The 17,904-nt window shown below is 42.0% G+C and overlaps 1 protein-coding gene across 4 annotated transcripts in view; it reads left to right on the top strand.

Annotated features, from left to right (window-relative positions):
* TRERF1 (transcriptional regulating factor 1) overlaps nt 1–17,904 on the top strand; it is a 99,872-nt gene that overhangs the window by 73,310 nt on the left and 8,658 nt on the right. Inside the window, exons 4-12 of one of the 4 annotated variants that reach the window (XM_053973214.1) lie at nt 5,040–6,674; nt 7,280–7,326; nt 8,045–8,195; nt 9,130–9,378; nt 12,806–13,172; nt 13,729–13,789; nt 14,577–14,716; nt 15,411–15,514; nt 16,694–16,769. In XM_053973214.1, coding sequence (XP_053829189.1) covers nt 5,307–6,674; nt 7,280–7,326; nt 8,045–8,195; nt 9,130–9,378; nt 12,806–13,172; nt 13,729–13,789; nt 14,577–14,716; nt 15,411–15,514; nt 16,694–16,769 — 2,563 coding nt within the window. In that variant the 5' untranslated portion in view covers nt 5,040–5,306. Of the gene's footprint in view, nt 1–5,039; nt 6,675–7,276; nt 7,327–8,044; nt 8,196–9,129; nt 9,379–12,805; nt 13,173–13,728; nt 13,790–14,576; nt 14,717–15,410; nt 15,515–16,693; nt 16,770–17,904 lie in introns of all 4 variants that reach the window. The other 3 variants (XM_053973213.1, XM_053973216.1, XM_053973215.1) reach the window with 3 other exon arrangements.

Below are 17,904 nucleotides of genomic sequence, written 5' to 3'. Positions count from 1 at the left end.
CAACCTGGCCTTACACACTTCTAGGGATGAGACATCCAAAACTTCTCTGGACAATTTGTTCCAGTGCCTCATCACTCTCACAGTAAAGAATTTCTTCCTAGTATATAATCTAAAACTAGTCTCTTTAATTTGAATCCATTCTCCCTTGTCCTGTCACTTTAATTTGAATCCAGCCCCCTTGTCACAGGCTCTCATAAAAAGTGCCTCTCCATCATTCTTGTAGAATCCTTTCAGGTACTGGAAGGCCACAATTAGAACATTCTGAAGCCTTCTCTTCTCCAGGCTGAACAATCCCAATTCTCTCAGCATTTCCTCACAGGAGAGGTGCTCCATCCCTTTAACCATCTTGGTTGCCTCCTCTTGATTCACTCAAACAGGTCCATGTCCTTCCTGTGCTGGGAGCCCCACAGCTGCTTCTGACTCTATGGTGATACAGTTTACAAAGGAGAAAAATTGGATCACCTTTACTGAAGACTGATTATTTTCTTCCCACTTCAAGTTTACCAGAATTATGGCATGCTTCCAGGAGAGCCTATTTGTACTGCCTTTCAGTTACTTGTGTTTGAAGAGGGAGACAGCTGGAGTGTGTAAAGGCATTTCAGCCAGCTTGGTGGGCCCCTGGCTTTCAGTCTGGAGAATGGAGCTGTGCAAGTTGCAGGGGACCTTGTCGAAATGATGAGAAAAGAATTGGAGCAAACCCTTGTCTCTTGTGAAATCAATTGAACTACCATTAGCATGAGTCCAGATTTCATCCATAAATTTAAGAAGAGTATTTCTTTTTCTAGGCAGCCTACAGAAATGTTTCTGTCTGTTGGCATTTGTTTTCATGCTTCTTTGTAATGATTGCATAATTGGGATGTATCTGTAATGTCAGAAATGTAATAGGTTAAGTAGCATAAATGACTGTTAGGAAGAGAAGAAACACAGAACTGCAGAACTGTTGTTGCTTTTAACTCCTACTAGTTCAGTTGTTCAGTTTAACCATTTAGTAGTCAGAGCTGTTGTGATAAATGGCAGTGATGGATGTTTAGGCACCAGTGCTAAACACAAAGGAGAAAAAGCACCCTTTTTTTCCTTTCTCTTAAATGGAAATCATTCAGTATGCTGCTAATGGTTTCTCAGTTGGCCAGAGACTAACTTTGGTGACCCTGAGCCTTAATGATGTTGTGATAGACTCTGGTTTTAATCTGACAAGGAATGTATACTGTTAGGATTTTGTTAAAGCTGATAGCAAATGCTGTGTATACAGCATCAAGCCCTTGAGTTTAAGCCTTTAGTTCAAGTACTAAAAAAACATTTGGTATCTAAGGGACTGGTTGATTACTGATTATGCTTTTATCAATGTGCGTATCTGGTTTTTTTTCTGTTACCTGAAGGTAGGATAACAATGCTTTTAAACATTTGCATTTTTTTCTCTACAGATCAATGATGCCTTTGAAAGGAATGTTTTCATCTTTCTTTTATTTTTATTTTGGGGGAGGGAAGATGGATGTTTGAAAACAATGCAATTTTTTTCAAATGTGATTCTCACAGTGACTGAACTTTTCAGTCCTTTTGTGACTTGATTGGTATTTTAATGTAATATCCTCTTATATTTTTTTAAGCTTTTTACAAATGTACATTTCTGTATGACTCTGATGATAACTCCATAACCTACCTGACAGCAGCATGTCCCACCTCTCACACCAGAGCTGAGTTGAGGATGCTAGAGCTGCTGGAGAGGAAATGTTAATGAACTTTTTTTTTTTTTAATTATTATTCTGAGAGGGGGAAAGAAAGGTGTCTGTGCTAATGCCACAGATATAAAACCTCTTGACTGCTTTCCAGTGTCCTGCGACCTGTGACAGGTAACCCCCAGGTGAAAGGGTGCAGTAAGTGGAATTTGGCACATGCCTAAGGGACAGCACTTTCTGTGGTGACTACAGCATTAGCTATGGTTGCTGGTGCAGTCCACAGCATCTGCCACCATGGTGCTCCTGCCTGTGGGAAGAGAAGGGCTCAGGGGCTTGGTTAGCCCCTTGATATATTTTTGTAATGAAATCAGGCTATTTGCTACCTTAAGTCTCTTACTGTCCTTACTCCTGGAATTCTTGTGGTGTTTTAATTGTTTCCTGGAGACATTTGTTCTCCCTCACTGGTTTGTATTGTTTCTTGTCCTTTGACTAATACTTGTCACTTCAGAGGCAACAAAAGGAGGACCAAACTCAAGGAGCAGCTCTGTTAATAGGTGAAATGGGACATAGCTCCTATGCAAAAGGTGTACCTATAGATCCAGTAGTACTGTTTTTATGGGAAGATGTGTTCTGAGCATCTTGACTGAGCTTCCTAAACTTGGCAGGCATAAAAGGAGATGCACATTCCCTCTCTTCCTCTAAACGTTGATGGACTTTCAGTGTGAAGCACCATACAGTGTTTATTTTTATGCCCTTTTAATGTTTTGTGGAGGGTTTGTTTAGTTTCCCTTCATAATTTTTAGTAGGAAATCTTTAAAGTTGGGTCATGGATGAAAAACCCTGTTGGCAGCCTGACTATTCATTGTTGACTCCTATCTTTTTAGTTGTTCATCTGCAAAAATCTGAAAGGGAGTGTGTTCAGAGAAACTGTGAAGCAATGTATATTTCTGGAAAGGGAAAATAAACTTGCAATTATTCTCAGCTATTATTTGTCACGTGAAGATGTTACATACTAATGGTTGCAGATGGTTTACACAAAAACTATACACACTGCAAACGCTCTTCATTGGGAGCTATGGGTTTCTCTTATACATTATGCTAAAAGGGAAAAGGTTTTTTTCTGCCTGCAGCTATGTATTACCCTTATTTGCTGTTGCTAGCACAAACTCTCCTTAATATGCATCCGTCAATGGTTAAAATTTTCTCCATCGATGACTTCACATTCATCCACATAGCTGGAGGATTCTTCTAAGGTTAGAAAGGTAAGGACATCAGTGTGCAGGAGTCTTTGTTGGAGAGCACTGCATTTAGAAAATCAGATATGAAGGAGGCAGAGTTAAGGTTTAGGTTTAATATTTCTGTGTTCTTGTTCAAGTTCAGGATCTGCTTTTATTTTAAAATGTATTTATGAGTGCATAAGCATTTTGTACCTCTGTGCATATGTGTGACTGTAGACACAGTGATTGCTTCATATTGTGGAGTAGTAAAACAATCCTATCATGTGGTTATGTATTTTTTATTCTTCAAAAACAGTACAGACATCTGTAAAACATTATTTGAGTTACAGTTTATACAGTAAAATTTATAAAAGGCTGCATTCAGTATAAATTTGTCTGTTAAAATAATGCAACACAAAGAAGGAGGGATGAGAAGGTAGAACAGAAGTCGGAGTTCAGCATTCCTGATGTAAGGTGACTGGTCAGAAAAGATTTCAATTGACTGGTTTGGTCTTAGCAGATGTACTCCAGGTCAGTCAACCTCATCTGCATCCCTGGAAAGGTGACGGAACAGCTCATCCTGGATGTCAGCTCTAAGGGTGTGGAGGAAAAGAAGGTTATCAGGAGTAGTCAACACGGATTCACCAAGGAGAAATAATACCTTGAGCTATCTGATAGACTTCTGTGATGGAATATCTGGCTGTGACAGTAGATGAGGGGAGAGCAGTGCCTGCCTTGACTTCAGCAAGGCTTTTGACACTGTCTCCTATAGCATCCTCATAGGTAAGCTCAGGAAGTGTGGGTTATATGAGTGAGGTGGATTGAGAACTGGCTGGGATGGTCTCAGACTTGTGGGCAGTGGTGCAGAGTCTGACTGCAGGCCCATTGCTAGTGGTGTTCCCTAGGGGCCAATACTGGGTCCAGCCTTGTTCAACTTATTTCTCACTGATCTGGATGAAGGGACAGAATGTACTCTCAGCAAGTTTGTTCCTGATACAGAGCTGGGAGGAGTGTCTGATTTGTCAGAAGCTTGGGTAGCTATTCAGCAAGAGCTGCACAGGCTGGAGAGTTGAGTGGAGAGATCTTAATGAAGTTCCATGAGGGCAGGTGCAGGGTGCAGCACCTGTGGAAGAATAACCCCCTAAAACAACACAGGGTGCTCAGCTGCTGGAAAGCAGCTCTGTGGAGAATGACCTGGGAGTCCGGGTTTACAATGAGCTGTCCATGAGCCAGCAGTGCCCTTAATGTCAAGGAGGCCAAAGGTATCCAGGGGAGCACGAGGAGGACCATTGCCAGCAGGTCAAGAGAGGTGATCCTGGCTCTATTTTGCCCTAATGGGGCCTCATCTGAAGTGCTGTGTCCAATTCTGGGCTCTCTAGTTCAATAAAGGCATAGAACTACTAGAAAGAGTTTAGTAGAGGGTTGTGGAGGTGATAAAGGGACTGGAACATCTCTTATGAGGAGAGAGAGGCTGATTGGCCTGGAGAAGAGAAAACGGTATTTTATCAGTGCATAGAAATATCTTAAGGGCAGGTGTCAAGAGGATAGAAGCAGGTTCTTTTCATTGGTGCCCAGCAACAGAACAAGGGGCAGTGGGTACAAACTGAAACACAGAAGTTCCATCTAAATATGATCCATCCATCCTTACTTTGAGGGTGTCAGAGCACTGGAACAGGCTGCACAGAGAGGCTATGGAGTCTCCTCCTTTAGAGATGTGCACAGGTGAACCTGCTTTAGAAGGGGTTTGCAGAGATGATCTGCAGAGGTTACCTCCAACCCCGACCATTCTGTGGTTTTGTGAGTCTGTGACTTGCCTTGATAGTCAGCTGTCTGACTAAAACTAGTCATGAAGCACAGTATATGGCTGACTAAAACTGCTTGAATGTTTATATTCTTTATGGGAAAAGACAGTTTTGAAGAATAAGCTGTTATTGGTTTGGCAGAATGATTTTATCGGAGCACTAGAGGAGAGGCAGGATAATAGGATGAGATGAAGTAATCTTAACTGCTCTGAAATAGCCCAGCTGCTACAATTTTGCATCTGATTATGTATTTCAAATGAGAAGATTTTACAGTTTCCTTTGAGGCAATAACAATAACAGTTTATGGAAAGAGCCAGCACTTACCTTGTCTTTCTCTTACTCTGCAGGTGCTTGGCATACTAAACTTACTGATCTGTGTAGGATTTGTGTTGTGGTCCATTCATTGAAGATGTGAAACAACATCAAGTCTGAGGTTGGAATTACTGACAGACTGGAGGAAATTTTAGTCCTTGTGATGCACATGGACATGCTGAATTATAAGTAATTCTAGCTTCTTCTCCCCTTCCCTCCCTTCCCCTCACTCAGCTATCTCAGGGTTCATAGAGATTTCAATGGTTTGTGTGCCTGTAAGTTTGGAACAGAAGTGACCAAAAATGGGGGACCAGCAATTGTATAAAACTAATCATACTGCCAACAACAATGAGAACTTGTACTACGAACAACACCAAATGAACTCCCTTCCATCTCTAAATCATAGCTATGGGACATCTGTTATGGATGCTCCTCAGGCGTCCCCCCTCTCCCCTCCATTTCCTCAAGATTCAAGGGACGGTATAGCTTTGCCTGTAGGTTCAAAAAGTCTTGGGTCGATGGATACATCTAGACAAACCAGTTGGACACATTCTGGCTCAGGTAACCATGTCCCAGCGAGGAACAGTTTGAATAATCAAAGCGCAATGTGGAGCCCCCTCGGGCAGGGGGAGTCCCATGACGGATACCAATATTCTTACCCGCAACCCAGTGAAAACCGATCGCAAAAAATTACCAGTGGGGTCCTGCACAAATTGGACTCCTTTACACAAGTATTTGCTAACCAAAATCTGAGAATTCAAGTCAACAACATGGCTCAGGTTCTGCACACCGAGTCTTCGATGGTGGATAATTCCGGTGACAGTGCGCTCAGGCAGCTGCTGTCTCAGAAGCCGGCGGTTGAGCAACAATCCGTAGCTTCCACCATACAAAGATACCAACCAGTGCCACAGCAAACACACCAGAATTTTGCAAGCACACAGCAAAAGCAACAAATGCAAGTCATGCAGCACCAACAGTTGTACTACGACTACCAGCAGCACTTATCACAGATGCAGATGCATTCTGCGTTCCAGCAGGGACAGGCACATGTTCCGCAAATGCAGTCCCAGCAGCTCCTACCGCAACAGATGCAGCACTTGCAGCAGCCTCAGTACTACGCTCAGCCCCAGCAGGGACACCAGCGGCTCTCGATCCAGGAGATCCAGCAGCAGCCTCCAGCTCGGCAGCAGCGGCAGTGTCCAGTGCAGATCGCTCAGTATTACCAAACACAACCTGTCATGCAGCAGTTACAGCAGCAGCAGATGCAATTGCCACTTCCTCCGTATCACAGGGAACCCGATCCAAAGACTATGCATGAGCCACACCAGTACTCTCAGGATCCCGGTCATCCTGTGCAGCTTATCCAGTTGGGAGCAGTGCCTCAGTATTGCTTCCAAGATCCCCACGAACAGTACAGGCACTTGTACCCCCAGAGTTTACTGCAGCAGCAGCAGCAAGATCAGCAGAAGCAGTACCTGAGTGAGAGCAGAGTGCCGTCCCTGAACTCCCACATTGGCCTCACTCCGCCAGACACCGCTGAGGATCCCACGCGGCAGGAGATTAATTCTGTAGGTAATGCTGTCCCTCATCGAACTCTTTTGCCACCCTCGGGAATTCATCTGAACAACAAAAGCTCTCAGCAAGACTCTCCCAGCACCACGTGGCCTCAGGTAGGTGGTATTTTAGATCCATGCCCAGCCAGATTTGTTTGCAGAAGAGAAGCAAAGTGTGGAAATTAAACAGTTTGGGCAGAGGCAGAAGGTTAGGATGTGAGCTGTGGGCATCTCTGGGATAGGGAACTATTGGGAAACTTCAGTACCAAACTTTGGTCTACAGCTCAGGGTTGGCTTTGGGCCAGGCTGGCTGCAGCACAGAACTGTTGCTGCGAGGCTGGTGCTTTCCTGTGAGAGGCATTGGGAAGTTCTGCCTCGATTTCTGGGAAGGAGGGACCCAGTTAGACCAAGCCTTCTTGCTAATTTTTCAACACTGCAAGCTCAGTTTTTCAGGAGCAGTTAGTCAACTCGGTTTCCAAAAGTAGTGCTTCTGGATCAAACAAAGGCTTCAAACAGCAGGTGAGTGAAGAAGACTTGAACTAGCAGTGCTCACAGGGGCAGATTTGATGTCTGACTCTCAACTCAGAGGCTTTTTAATAGTAGTAACATTGTATGTAAAATGCAGACTTAATGCTGTGAGTACCTTCATTTACACAATATTTTCTGAAAAATTATTTTCTCAACTTTTCCCCCTCTTTTCCATTCTCCTGTTTTGATAGCAGGTGCAACTGTCAGATGGCAGACTACAGCCACTGTCCCCAGAACAAAGGTATTTTTAAAAGATTCTTTTTGTCTTTGTAATAAAACATGAGAAATGCAAAGGAGATCTGTATTTACAGGGAAAAGCAAACAGTCTTGGTATGTAGTAATTGTTGCTCTTCTAGAAACACCTTTAGTTTTGTGCTTTCTGATTTTAAATTTGTATGATTTCCAGCATCCCCCCCATAGCAATAGACTCAAATAAATACTTTCTTTATATTAAAAAAAAAGAAAAAGGAAGAAAACCAAAAGCGTGGGAGCTCCAGTGTTGCATTTATAAGAAAAGGGATGCTGTATGGTCTGGATTTGCATCTTTGGCAGCAGAGATCTTCTGTTTGTTTCTTAAGGTTGCACCTCTGAAGGACCAAAGTGTCTGTCAGAGTGGTTTCCTACCATAAATTAGAGGCAATGTGTCCAAGTACTTGTTAATTGCTGTCACAAGTGGGGAAATGCAGGTCTGTCATGGTAGATCTCATGGGTCTCAGATCTTCTGTATTGATGAGCATGTCCTGCTCAAAACTTCCCTTTTCCCCATCTTGGGAGCAGCTGATCTAGGTGATTTGCCATGTATTCCACAGCAGTCACCACGTACTTACTTGTGACTTCATTACCATCTAGCTGTGAAATTTTATTAACTTCCTTGATTAAAAAAGCTCCCTCCACAAAAAAGGGAACATGCCAAACTAATGTTTTTTCTTCTGTTCCATGCTTTAAAAAAATGAAAATAGTGGCCAGAACAGAGAAACACTTCCTGAGAGAGCTGATGCGAAGAACAAGCTAATGTGTTCAATATGCTTGAAGGAATTTAAGAGTTTGCCTGCTCTAAATGGTCACATGAGGTCACATGGAGGAGTAAGAGCATCTCCTAACTTCAAACAGGTAGCAGTCCATTTGACTTCAGTATTTGGCACAGTCCTTTTGTGTTGATGTTTGCTTGCTTTGCCATGCTTTGCTTTGCTGTCAAAACTTGTTCTTCTCAGCACTGTTTTGTTATGTCATACCCCATGGAAGTAGAAATGCAGATAATTCTGTTAGTTTGTAGGCCAGAAGTCTTGTTTTGAAGACAGAGGCAGTGGTGGAGGACAGATTAGTGTTTGTCCTTCTCTGTTTCTCTGCACATTACAGAACACCCTACCAAGTCACGTCAGGAATGTCTCATTTTTTTCCTCCTCATGTTTGTTTATTATATTAGAAATACCAAGAACATCAAGTCTTCCTTATTTTCATTTGAACTACTTGGATGACTAAGGAATATTTATTGGAGGCCTTCCCAGGCTTTAACTGGAGGAGCAGAATTGTTCAGTCTTTGACAGCTTTCTTCCAAAGTGTTTTAGTTGTAATAGGTATCAACAAATTCCAAACCAAAAATGTGTTTGAGTTGTTCTGCATAAAAATAACTTGCCCTGTCAGTCAGTCTTTATCCTGATATTTTAGAAATTCTATCATAACAGGGAATACCATAGGAGGGCAAAGAGCTACCAGAGTTCCAGAGTTTATGTTTTTGTTTTTAGTTGGGTGATGGAAAATTCTGTGTTTGTAGTGATAAAAAGAGACACGTTTGTCTCCCCTCCTGCAAGATACCTGGTAAAGATGCTTCAGGTGATTATTTATCACCACGACTGAATCCTATGCAGAAGTCACAAGTAACCTGCTGACTTCATTTGAGGCAAAGAAAGAGTCCCAGGAAGGAACACTGTTGTGTGTTTTGTAACCTGGCCACTTCTTTTCAGCCACGGTGCACACGTTGCGTAGTGCATTGATCCAGAAGCAGCGCTCCCTCACTCGGGCTGAAAGCCTTTAATTGTCTGTGCAGGATGAAGGAGAGAAACCACCACAGCAGCCGCTGTCTAAAGAGGTGGATGGCCTCGCGCCCATCGTCATGCCAGTGTCTGTCCCTGTAAAGCTTCTGTCACCTGAGCCCAGCACGCAGCCCTCTGCCAGCACTGCCACAGTCACAGACAAGTCTGCCAACTCTGTGTCAGATGACGAGATGCCCGTTCTCGTGAAGATGACTTACTCTCCACCGTGCAGTCCAAAAGTGGCCAACCCCTGCTCATCCTCTGTGAGTGCTGTGTTTCTTGCCACTAACTGTCCTGTGCTTGTTAAATCCCTTTGCTTGTAGTGCTGCTACTTTCTAAAATATCTGTATTTTAGAATATTTTCTGGAATCTTTATGATTCCTAATAAATAAAAAAAGTCCTGTAGCATCAGAGAATTTCTTCCTCAATCATTTGAAAATACTAATTTTCCTTTGTGAGGAATCAAGATCTCAGTTGAAAACAAATAATTTGAAATTGGAATGTGATATTCTTTCATCCCACTAGAACAAAGGGATTTACTATCTTTTTACTGGTTTTGTTTTTTCCTTTTCAGGCTGCTTCGTTGTTACGTTATTGCTTAAAATTGGCAGTTTTATTTCTTCCTGTTTTCTGAAGTCAGATATATGTGCTTCTCATTTCAGCCAAAGAGAGAACAGTGCTTAGAGTGTGTGCTCTAAGCAATATGAAACTTTGAGTTCTGCAGTGAAGTAATTTTTCCCTTTCTCCCTGCATGCAGCAGCTCTAAGGGTTAATCACTGGGATTTCTGATACAGGAAAAATAGCTCTGCTTAGTGCTTACATTTCACTTCTAAAACTAAAATGGTCAGGCAGCACAAGGAATTGATGAGTGCTTGAATGAGATGTGAGAATGCTCATTATTATTTTTCTGAAGGAGTCCTGGAGCAAGCAATATTTATTTTGTGTTCTGGTGTAGAAATGGATTCTGCTCATTCCTTCAAATCCATTTTGGCAGACTATGCCATGATAAGGGATTACTGGGGAGTATAAGTACTGTATAGTATTATCTGTACAATGCAGAGAAATATCCTTGTGATATTTTTGATTTTCCTTCTCCATGTGAGGCTGATGGACAAATGAGGAATCAATATTATACCAGCATGCGTGACTCTTTACAATATTAATTCCTGACTCTTCATTCAGACATATCCACTAATTTTAAATATATATAATATATACATGTATATATAAAATCTTTCCTCTCTTCCTTTAAGACAGAGGTTTTACATATAAACTTCCACTTTACTGTGAAAGCTGTCATTTCGCAATACTTAGTAACTCAGCAGTAGAATTCTTCATTTCTATTTCTAGTTCTGCTAAAGAATAGGGATAGTCTTTTTTGAAACCTCAAGTTCTGAGTGGGAGATCTTCTCTAGAGACACCAGAGTAGGTGGCTTGGACTTGTGTATTTCTGCAACATATATATAAAGTGACTGTGATTAAATCTGCCAGTGTTTGGCGAAATGCACATTCATTCTCTCAAAATTATGCTTGTGGTCTTTGTTATTGCCCAAGCAAACCAAATTCACACAGTTCCCTCTCTGGACCCTATCTTTTATATAAGCAGTAGCATTGGAAACATTAAAAGATCAAGAGATCCACAGTTTCCTCCTCTTCTGTAAAGAGATTGTGCCATTGGAGAGAGATTTTTTGTAACATTAAAGAACTGAAGCTGTGTTGCATTTATTTATGCTGTGCTTTGAGCTGTCCAGAAAAGCTCCCACAAAACTCACGGAATCAGTAAAATGAAACAGCGAAAAGGAACTAAACATTCAGCAAGGCTACAGGATGGTGAGCTGAGATTAGCAGTCAAGTGAGGTCCATCAGGATCTGTCCAGAGTGGATCTATCAGGATGCAGCAGCAGGGCCCAAAAGTATGCATTCTGTCTTAGATAATCGGAATCAGTTACTAGAACTTCAGAAAAGTAGGGTGGTTTTTCAGGGGCGGTTGTGCACTGAGAGCCCATCGACACCACTGTCTCCTTTTCTGTTCAATGTGACCTTTTTTGAAAGCGGTTGGCATAGGTATGCTCTAGGTGAAGCAGTGTAGGAGGTGGAGGTGTTAAGGATTTCTAAGATGTTGCATTGGTTTGCTTTACACTTGTGAGAAAGGAGTACCAGCTCTTTCACAGAGAGCAGAACAAAATGAGCCCTTAATCAAAGACATGGCCTTCTGGGTCTCCTTTTTTAGGTTTTGGGTTGTTTGCATTTTTTTCCCTTGAATTTAGGGGTTTTCCACCTTCCTCCTTTATGAACACTAAATGTTCACCATCTTGATGGACTTTATCTGTCACAGGTAGCTTTCACTGTTCCAAATGTCCATTACCAAAAAAATCCTCTGCAAAGCTGCATTTTCTTCCCTGCAGAAACAAAACTCTTCCAAAACTAATTTTTTTTTACAGAGAAAAAAATGTCAACAGCTGTTGGAGAGGATGCAGCCATGATCTAACAAAGGGGACAGGACCTCTGTAATCAAAAACATTTCCTCAAGCTGGAACTTATTAACATAAGGGATAAAGGGTGACAGTGCTAATGCTTGTTTAACATTATTTTTATTGGGTGAATGTGATTCTCAAGAACCACCCATGGTATAAAATGTATGTTGTCCAAACATACATTGTAGTAATTTGCTTTACGTAGTAGTAGAATTTACCAGATGATGCAGACATTCTGGAGTAACGCTGTCAGAATTTTCTTCTGCTTCCCAGATTTATTCTAAAGTTGGCCTAGTACCTAGCCCAAGTACCTAAAAGCAGTACATTTAATAATACTGTATTCATCTACCTGCTTCTGTGTGTTCTTAAAGCAACAACCTGAGGACCTGTTTCTTCCTACCTTATCCCCACTCCCCCAAGAAATCCAGATTCCAGGTTTGCATAAATTCTGTGCCTACTGCTTCTGTATACTCTACAGATTTGCTATTAAATTGTTTTTAACATTCAAATTCTAGAAGTCTGGGCATGTTAACAGTGTGTGAATTTCCCAAGTGGTCATCTACTACCCTTTTTTCTCCAAGGAAAGAGGAGAGAATTAAGTTCAAGATTTGTTGCAGCTGGACTGTAATCAAGCTGATGGGAATGTAGTGATAAGAGGCAAAGAATTTGAATTTATTACATTTTTCTTCCTTTCCTGCTGCTGAGTACTGCAGTAATTTCACTGAGCTCATGTGTCCTTCTGGTCTCACTAAAAAATGCATTAGAAAACCTCTTATGTAAAGTTTCTAGTAAATTGTGCCTGGATAATGAGGTATCTCCCACCAGCCTGTGTGTGTGTTCAGTGCAATTAGAAGTGCCCAGAGTGTCTGGGTAGCGACAAAGAAGGGTGTGGGAAACTCATGGTCTGGGAGAGGAGCTCTCTGCATTTTCATAAGTTGCCAGCAACCTTTCCATGTCTGTCTCTGTAGCTCAGCCCTACCTTGACCCAGAGGGCTTGCTGCTGAAGGTGAAGGGTAATTTGTACTGGTTTTTCTCACCCCCTTGAGGTTTCTGTGTAGTGCCAGGTACTGTACTGCACAGGGTTATTATAGTGGTACCTGAATAACTGCCTGGTGGTAACAGCTTTTCTGTGGCCATTGCCCAAAGCTGTAGAGGATTATGTGCAAACCACATTTAAGCGTGCCTGAATGATAAGATTCTCTGTGTTTTCATTTAGGAAACTAGCAAAAAGCCTCATCCAAGTGCTGTAAAATCAGAAGAAAACTTCAAACCATTGCAGGACAAGAAGAAGTATCGGCACAGACCCGAACCTCTCTTCATACCTCCTCCTTCCTTCAACCTCAGCATGTCCCACTCCGGTGCCACTCTGTACCAGAGCCAGCTTCGCTCTCCCCGTGTTCTGGGAGATCACCTGCTGGACCGGACACACGAGCTGCCCCCCTACACTCCGCCGCCGATGCTCAGTCCCGTCCGGCAAGGGTCTGGTCTCTTCAGCAGTGTTCTCACCTCTCACAGCACATCACATGCGCAGCTGCCCCTTACTCCACTGACACCCACTCCACGGGTGCTCCTGTGTCGCTCTAGTAAGTATTGCATTTACAGAGCAGCAGTACAAAGAAGGGACCACTGTCCTCTCTTCTCCTGTCACCACATTGATGGGTTTTGTGTGTGCTCACATGCATGGCCAGTTCTGCTGCTTCCCGGGAAAAGTCCATTTTAGTGGCAGTTTTGCCTTGGATTTTGCAAAGTTAAGGCATAAAGGGAATAGGGGATCTGCCAGTAAGGCTGTAATCATTCCATGTGGTCTGCCTCAAGAAAGGATTACCTTGCCTCTCATTACATCTGGGCCTTCTGAAGTGGAAGAAAAAGACCTAGTTTGAGACATGGGGTTCATGTTAAGTATTTGTTGTTCACTGCTTCACAAGAAAAGGTGTGTAATCACTCAGGGCAGTAGAAACCTCTGCAAGTTCAGACATTTCTATTACCTATAAAAAGTTAGACTGTTTCTAAATATTGATAAAGGGTCGTTTTTGCATCATAGACTGGAGTAATGTTGGTGTTAGTAGGGAGGTGGTACTGCAGCCTGGGAGGGTCACCAGCAGCAAAACAGCGATACTCAAATTCCAATCTCCGTTTCAGATAGTATTGATGGAAGTGTCATTCCGGTGACGCCTGGGCCTGGAGAACAGACTGTTGAACCGTAAGAAAAACAATATTTTTTGTCACCGCTTTTGTAGATTAACTCCAACCTAGAGTCCGTGGCCTGAAGTGTTTTGAACCAGGCAAGAAGTATTCAACTGCTTGAAATCATTTTGGGCTGGATGCATTTAATGTTTCTGTGCATGGTGGCTAAGGACATTTGGAGCAAAGTGGCTGTGGAAAATTTAGGGGTCATGGCTCAAAGTTAGTGATGGCTGGGAAGAGTCCTGTGAGGAAAATCTGCCAGTCCAGTATTCTTGCTTTTGTAGATATATATTATAAGAGAGGAGCTTTGGAGTGGTGGTGTTACCTGATAGGTTCCCCATGGCAAAGTGCAAAAAGGGTTGTCCCTCAGCAGTAATGGCTCTTTTTGCTCTCTCCTGAAGAGTACCATTCTCTGTGGAACAGAAATTTGCTGTTTCTGATGTCTAGCCTCTTTGCTAGTCAGGCATATAAATTAGCTTGGGTTGTCCCTAAGGTATGATGTCTCAGTATGGCTTAAATTGTATATTGAAATTTTTGTTTTTCCCTAAGAGATCAGTTCTCTCTAGTATTCAAAATACTTATCCCACTGGGAGTAAAGCATTGCGTAAATCTGTCTGACACAATTTCCTGCCACTTCAATGCAATAAAAGTTTTTTTAGCATTCATTTGTTGGAAATAAAGTGAACACTAATCTGACTTTTATATTTTATTTAAAAATAAGTAACATAACATAACATAACATAAATTTTGTATTTTCTATACATTGTGTAGTTGAATACTTATTTATTTATTCTTCTCTATAGGCGAATCAATATTGGGTCCAGGTTCCAGGCTGACATTCCTGAGTTGCAAGACAGATTGCTAATGGAAAAAGATGTGCACAAGGCTACTTTGGTTTGGAAACCATGGCCAGAACTGGAGAACAAAGTCTTCCAACAAAGAGGTATAATGACTTGCCATTTTAGAAGTTCCTACATCAGCCTGTGCCTGTTGAAGAAATATGCATTGATTTCTCGTGCCTGTACTGAACAAAACGTTCAAGTGAATATTAATTGCGGGGAGTGCAGAGCAAGAGACTAGAACTACATGGTATAGGTGCAGAGCAACAGCATTAAATGGTGGCACTTAAAGGGAAGTCTGGTTGAACGGTTTTCTGGCAGCCAAGGGGGAAAGGTCATTGCTGGGAAGTTGGGTACTGAACTGCCTGGTAAAGGCAGCTGAGAGGTAGCTGATGTATCCTGGGCCTGTCTTGTGACCACAGCTGAGGGAAATGTGGCAGGCTTGGGTTTTACCAGTCCTGAGCAGAATTTTTTTGTGCTTCTAACATGGTTCATTCTGTTTCTCCGCCCTGGCTGGAGCCTTCTTGGCACAGCAACGTCACTGGTGTGTGCAAGTCATTGCCTCACAGGCAGATCTCTGGCTCTGGAGTAGCCTGTCCCATCCCAAGGATGTGCTCCGTTACATCCTCTCCTCAGTGATCCTAAAACAAGTAGCTGAGATGTTGAGAAGAAAAAGTGTGAAAGAATCTGCTGCCCTGAACTATGTAGTCTTTGAGGGGCATTACAGAATCCTTGGCTCCAGATGTTTGACTGACACGCTACTGTATTAGCAGTAAAATGTTGACTTGTTTCTGACAGTGGAAGACCTTTTAAATATGAGCTGTTCCAGTGTGTTACCTGGTGGAGGAACTAACTCAGAATACGCTTTGCACTCTCTCTTTGAAGCAAAAGGAGATATTATGGTAAGATAAAAAAGCTGAAAGGGGAGATATGATCCTCTTCTGCAGATAAATTAGCATGCTTTATTAAATGGATTTAGATATGGTTATATAAAAAAGATTTCTCATTGATTTGAAATGATGCTTTAAACATCCTGTAACATTTTTGGGGAATGACTTTTCCCTTTATTCTCTAATAAATTTAAATTTCAAAGCAGTGCCTCTGAAGGCTTACTGTATATTTCATATAGATAAGATTACTTAGTTTATAGCCCTGGGGCTTTGAATGTCTCCCAGTGCTTGCTCCGGCCCTGATATTTCACAGGCTTTATATTTGGTCACAGAGAGCTTACTCCTCTTCTAGCCCTTAAAAAAAACCTTTTTTTGGAGCAGCAATCACGTCTACTTATTTGTTCAGAATTGTGAGGTAATTGAACACAGTTCTTATATAAATAATGCATTTCAAATATTTGCATTAGTTTAGTGATGGGAATGTTATTAACTAAGGCAAAACATTCATTTTTGCCCAGTGTTAGGGAAAGGCAAGGCCCCTTGCACCAGTTCCTGGAAAGCCAATATAAAACCAAATGCAACAAAACATGAGACTGGAATGATTCTCACTGGATTGGCTAATACAGTGGATTTTAGCTTGTGTCCCAGTTTCCTTAGGCTCTGTTACCTGTATCTGAGAGGTCTGAGAATGTCAGGATGTGGAATTTGCTTTACATAGAGTCTGCATTTTCACGGGAAAAATTTTAGGGATCCATAAATCCTCTGTTTTCCTGATCTGAAGGACAATTAGCTATACTTGCAGTCATTATTGACAGATGTTGACCTACACAGATATTCTAAAATATTTTATGCTATACATATTAATGCTGTCAAACCGACCATTAAATATTAGTATTAATTAACACTATCAAGTCAAACACTATAAATGTATTTGTTTGTGGCAAGAGCTGGAAGTTGCTAAGTAATAGTCACATTTGTGCTCATTAAGGCAGGACAGGTGCATATTAGGTGCTCTTCTGTGAGGTACAGTGTTAATGGGCCTTGGAGTAATTTGATGTGATTTTATATGACAGAAAAGAGAAAAGAGAGAAAGTTAATTCATATCCTCATACCAAATAGTCTTCTAAATGCAGTTTTATGCCACAGCTGATTGCTTTTCCTAATTCTGTTTTTCCCTGGTTTTCCATTTAGGTTGCTCTTGAAAAGCTGCTGTTGAGAAAGCCAGTGAGGTTGAAGTGTCATCCTTTGTCAAATTACCACTATGCCGGTATGTTTCCTTGTGATCTTTCTATCTGTTACACAGTCCAAGCCTGGCATTCCAGGCTGGAGCATGGGATCACGTTGCACTCTCTGCTGTCTGCTGCAGGGATGGCAGCATTTAATAGAGATGATGTGGACAGTGCCAAGAGTACTCCCAGAGCCATTTGTTGCAAGTTTAGCAGTTTTATACATGATGGACAATGTACAGAAGCTTTGTATCCATGTTGCTGTATAGGATTCTACAGATTTAAAACTGCTGCTATTTGTAATTTATAATTTAGTGTCACTAGTGTCTTAATTTTCTGGTGCATAAACAATCTGCCATCCTGCCTGCTTCTCCCGAAGTGATGGTGCACAATAAATGAATATGATAATCATGAGCATCCTTCCAAAGAGGCAGTGCTGTAACTCTCACTAGGATCTTAATGCTGCTTACAGAGCCTCTGTGTGGGGATCTAGTCAAAAAAGTCTGGGTTGGTCTGAGATACAAATGTGTTAAGCCATTGGACTTCAGTTGTGTCAGCTGAGCAGAGATGGCAAATGTCTCGCCTCTGCAGCCCCCCATGCTATTGCTTAATGCTTTGTAGTGGCTAACAACTGCTGAGACACAGAATAGGGTTTTGCATAAGACTTTTAGGACTTCAGTTCAGGCTCAATAGGAAATGAGCCAAGAGTCTCCTGGTGGTCAGTCAATCACAGTGTCCAAGGTCATGTACTCATTTCAGCTACATTCACTGTGCAAGGTAAGTATAAAAGTAGTCTTACTTCCTGGCTGTAGCAGCCTACTGGAAAGACTTCCATGTAACAAGAAGTCTTTGTAAAGCAGCTCCTTAACCCCTTGGCCTGAGAGCAAGAACAGAAACGTGTTTGGTAGTAGCTGATAACGACAGTGAATAAATGTGAATGTCAGGTTTTTGGTTTTGTCTGAGGGAGGTGTTTGGTGCCTGTGATAGCAGCTCTGTTGCAGTCCAAAGCGTGGACATGGGAATGGATGGGGAAGGAGGACATCAGCCAGGAACTTTGATCAGGGTCTCTTGCCTGAAGAGATGACACCAAATCTGTGTGAGACAGTTCAAGGGCATGAGAACAGGAAGATGAGAAGATATCCCACAGCCTCTTCATCAGTAAACAATCTAATTAGC

Source organism: Vidua macroura, chromosome 3 (genome assembly GCF_024509145.1).
Source record: "Vidua macroura isolate BioBank_ID:100142 chromosome 3, ASM2450914v1, whole genome shotgun sequence".
NCBI classification, from domain to species: domain Eukaryota; kingdom Metazoa; phylum Chordata; class Aves; order Passeriformes; family Viduidae; genus Vidua; species Vidua macroura.
This window is presented reverse-complemented; position numbering and strand designations above follow the sequence as displayed.